Source organism: Accipiter gentilis, chromosome 1 (genome assembly GCF_929443795.1).
Source record: "Accipiter gentilis chromosome 1, bAccGen1.1, whole genome shotgun sequence".
Classification (NCBI taxonomy): Eukaryota; Metazoa; Chordata; class Aves; order Accipitriformes; family Accipitridae; genus Astur; species Astur gentilis.
The window spans coordinates 30,933,450-30,937,656 of NC_064880.1; the positions used below are offsets into that span (position 1 = coordinate 30,933,450).

The 4,207-nt window shown below is 64.5% G+C and overlaps 1 protein-coding gene across 1 annotated transcript; it reads right to left on the reverse strand.

Moving 5' to 3' along the window:
* Nucleotides 1-991: 991 nt before the first annotated feature.
* SP9 (Sp9 transcription factor) lies at nt 992-3,208 on the reverse strand. The gene is made up of 2 exons (XM_049812266.1): nt 3,188-3,208; nt 992-2,353 (listed from the first exon to the last, which is right to left on the reverse strand). The coding sequence occupies exons 1-2, from the start codon at nt 3,206-3,208 to the stop codon at nt 992-994; spliced, it is 1,383 nt and encodes a 460-aa protein (XP_049668223.1).
* Nucleotides 3,209-4,207: the final 999 nt, after the last annotated feature.

Here is a 4,207-nt window from a genome sequence, read left to right on the forward strand (position 1 = left end):
TTTTTGTTTGGTTTTTTTAAATAAACCAAAACTCAGGCGGCTTGAAAAGAGCGGCCAGAGCACTTCAGCGCGCCTGGCTTGGGGGCCGGTTCCTTCCCCTCCTGGCCATCAATGCCCGCTGTATGTTTAATCACGGTCCCTGTAAGGAGGACGGGAGGGGGGTCGAGGGCTCCCACTAAAAACCTGACCCCTGCGAGGGCTGGGCAGGGGGAAGGAGGGGGCACGAAGAAGAACAAACCCGGGAGTACGTTGTTCAGAGTCCTTTAATAATACCAAAATGAAAATATGTCAAGATTTTTTTTTTCCATACAGATAAACGCATTTAATTTCTTTAAGAGACCTTAACTTACGTGTGTTTGAGTGAAATGTTAACTCAACATTTTAAATATCTTTTACATATATACTGACTTCCACAAAGTGCATCAGAAATTTAAAATAAAATAAAAAAAACCCAAACCAACCCCCAAAACATCCCTGAATTTCAGGAATTCACCAATTTAAAAAAAAAAAAAGAAAAAAAGAAAAAAGAAATCCCCAAACCCCCTATCGGATCAACATTTACAAGAAAAATAAGCAAACACGATCTGGTTTGTTTTTTGTTTTTTTTTTTTTTTTTTCTTTTTTTTGTTTTCTTTTTTGAACCCTATTTGTACAGATGTTTATGAGATACAGAGGAACCGTCTCGGACTTGCAGCGTGACGTCTCACCTTAAGCCTCTCTTAGGACGCTTTCCTTCCCACAGGAGGAGAGGAGAGGAGAAGGAGGAAACGGAAGAAAGTGTCACTCGGTACCTACCGGCCGGCCGGGCGGGACGGGACAGGGACGGGACGGCGCGGGTCGGGGCCCGCGCCTCTCCGGCCCCACCGCCCGCCCGCCCGCCCCCGGGCGCCGTCCGCGGCGGGGCGGCTCGCGTCCCCCCGGCCGGCGCGGGGCAGAGTCCGGGCGGCTCCCGGGGGGCTCCCCGGCGGCGCGGGGCCGGGCGGCGCTGCCCCTAGGAGTCGCCGGGCCCCGCGGTAGGTTCCTTGCCCGGTCCGCGGGCGGCGGCGCCCACCCCCTCGTGCAGGATGAGGTCGGGGGACTCGGAGCGCGGCGTCTCCAGGTTGCTGGCGTCCGTGTCGCTGTCGCTGCCCTTTTTGCCGCCGCCGCCCCCGTTGTGCGTTTTGATGTGTTTGCTCAGGTGGTCGCTGCGCATGAAGCGCTTGTTGCAGACGGGGCAGGCGAAGCGCTTCTCGCCCGTGTGAGTCCGCAGGTGCCGCTGCAGCTCGTCGGAGCGGGTGAAGCGCTTGCCGCAGAAGAGCCAGTTGCAGACGAAGGGCCGCTCGCCCGTGTGCCAGCGCAGGTGCGCCTTCAGGTGCGAGGTCTTGCCGTACACCTTGCCGCAGCCGGGGATGTGGCAGCTGTGCAGCCCCTTGCGCCGCAGGCTGGCCCCCGCCGGCCCCAGCCGCTCGGCCTCCTGGCAGTTGGGGCAGTCGCAGGTGGCGCGGCCCGAGTAGCGGCGGGCGGAGCGGGCCGAGCCGCCCCCGGCGGCGGCGGCGGCGGCGCCCGAGATCATGGCGCTGGCCGCCGCCACCGCCGCGCTGGAGTCCGTGTAGGAGGGCAGCACGGGCTTGAAGCCCTCCTGGGTGAGCAGGTGCTGGCTGGTGGAGAGCAGGTGCGAGGCGGCCGTGGAGCCCAGGCCGGTGGAGCTGAAGGCGGAGTGGGTGAGGGAGCTGAAGTCGGGGTTGTAGGTGCCCAGCTGGGAGTGCAGCGAGGCCTGGGGGGCGCCCGAGTGCAGCGAGCTCTGCAGCCCCCCCGCCGGGTTCTGCACCTCCAGCCAGGAGCCCGGGTTGGTGTGCACGTCCCACCAGGAGGAGGCCGCCCCGTTGGCCACCTCGCCCGCCGAGAGCGTGGAGTGGAAGCCCGACTTGTACCAGGACTCGTAGGGGTGCGCCATGCCCACCCGCGGGTAGAGGCTCTCGGCCGCCGAGCTGTGCACCTTGGAGATGAAGGCCGACTGCCCGCCGGGCTCCTGCGGGGACACGCCCGCCGCCGCCGCCGCCGCCGAGTTGGAGAAGAGGCCGCCGTAGTCGCTGCTGAAGGCCGACGAGGTGGGCGAGGTGGAGGCCAGGCAGAAGGCGCTGTTGGCGGTGCCCGTGCCGCTGGCCAGTCCGCTGGAGCCCCGGCTCGTGGCCACCGTGAAGCCCGAGAGGCTGGAGCCCAGGTTGCAGCTGGAGGTGGAGCGTTTCCAGGGGTGGAAGCCCCCTTTGGCGAAGGCGCTCGACTCGGGCAGGGTGGTCAGGGGGCTGGTGTTGCCGATCTTGTTGCAGGTGGCGGCCAGCATGGCCAGGGGAGTCGTTCCAAACCTCGGCTCTTCCTGCGGGAGAGACAAAGCCGGCCCGTCAGCCTCACCCCTGCCGCCTCGCCGGGCTCCCGCGGGGACGCGGCGGCGCGGGTGGAACCGCGGCGCGGCGAGCGGCACCGCGGAAAAGTTTTCGCTGATGTCGGAGGAAGGCTCCGGCCCTGCCCCGCTCGGCACGGCTCGTTTTCCGCCGGGGGCCGGTCTCGGCGCCCGAGGGGTTCACGTCGGAAGCGGATCCCGGCGGGGACGAGGGACACGCGTGTTCCGAGAGGGTGGCTCTGCTCGGGGCGCCCCGCGCAGCGCCGGGCCGCTCGAACCTACCGCCGTTAAACCAAAAATCCCGTGGGAACGAAATGCGGCGTCTCCTCGAGCCACCGTGCAGGAGCGGCGGAAAAGCGAGATGGCAGGAAGGCAAACGGGGTGCGGAGCCTCCGGCCGGCGCCACTCGCAAAGCCGAGCTAGCAAAAATCTTTGGAAATTTACCGCAGCGATGCGAGTTTAAAAAAAAATTAAAGAAAAAAAAAAAAACACTCAGAAAACAAAAGAAAGCACAAGCTCTCCGCTCTCCGGCCAAGCGAGTTTCCAGCCCAAACTCTTGGCGAACGACCCGATGGGGAACCCGCAGCGAAATCCCCCGAGGCGGGCCGGGGTTACCTCTCGCCCGCAGGTCAGGGCGATCTGCGCCCGGGGCAGCCGCAACGCGGCGGCAGCAACAGGTTTTTTGTGTTTGGTTTTTTTTTTTTTTTTGTTGTTGTTGTTTTGCTGGGTTGGTTTGGTTTTTGGTTTTTTTCCCCCAGAGGGCGGCTTCGCCGCCGAGAAGCCGCGAGGAAGGGCGCGGTGCCGACTTACCCCGAGGATAGACGTAGCCATAGCACGTCCCTGGGCTGGGCGGTGGGGCGGAGGGGGACGGCGCTCGGTGTGCGCCCCGCGCTGCCCGGCGGCACTAAGGACACTCCGGCGCGGCGGGGCTAAACTCTGCCTAAGTGCGGGCAGCGCCCGCTTTGAAGTACCGCTGGCGGCGGCGCTCGCCCAATGAGGGCGCGGGCGGAGCGGGCCGGAGCGGGCCGGCAGCCAATCAGGCTGCGCGGAGGTGCCGGCGCCGGGGCTCGGGGCGCGTGCCAGTCAGTCAGCGCGCGGGGAGAAAACTCCCCGCTCCGGACTGCGGCGATGGCGCTGCAATTAACTGCGACCCCCCCACCCCCCACACCCCCCCCCCCCACACACACCGCCCGCCCCCGGCCGCCCGCCCGCCGGGTTGTGACTCCCGCCGGCAGACGCCGGGAGTCGTGCGGCCGGGGTGACGCCGCCCCGGCACCGGCTGGCCGCGGGGGAAGCGGGGGAGAGCCGCAGAGGGCAGGAGTCGAGAGCGGGGGTCAGCGCCGGCGGAGGGCCGGGGTCGCGCCTGACGCCGCTCCGCCGCCGCCTGCAAACTGTGCGGGAGGCGTTAGATTCCCCCCGCTGCTCGCTCGGTCACCTGCGAACCTCGCGTCCAGTAAACCATACCTGCACTGCTTCCATTCAACAGGCCCTCGGCTTCCTTTACAGGCCCTCGGGCAGCTCCGCCGTGCCGGATACAAACAGCCTGACAGCGCCTAGTGACGTTTTATGAGAACACGCTCATTTTTTTGGTTTTGCTTTGCTAGATACTTGACGCGATCCCGGGCACAACGTGTTTCCGTCTTACTTTCGCTGCAGAAGGAACGGAAGGAGGCTTTTGAGTTACGCAAAGCGCCCAAACCCCCACAGGCAGGGAACCGACAGGCATGCCCTTGCTCTGGCACCGGGGCGGGAGGGGGGGACGAGGGGCGTGTGGCATCCTGTCGCTTAAGAGAGAGGATTTTATTTCGCAGAGCAGCCCCCGGCAAAATA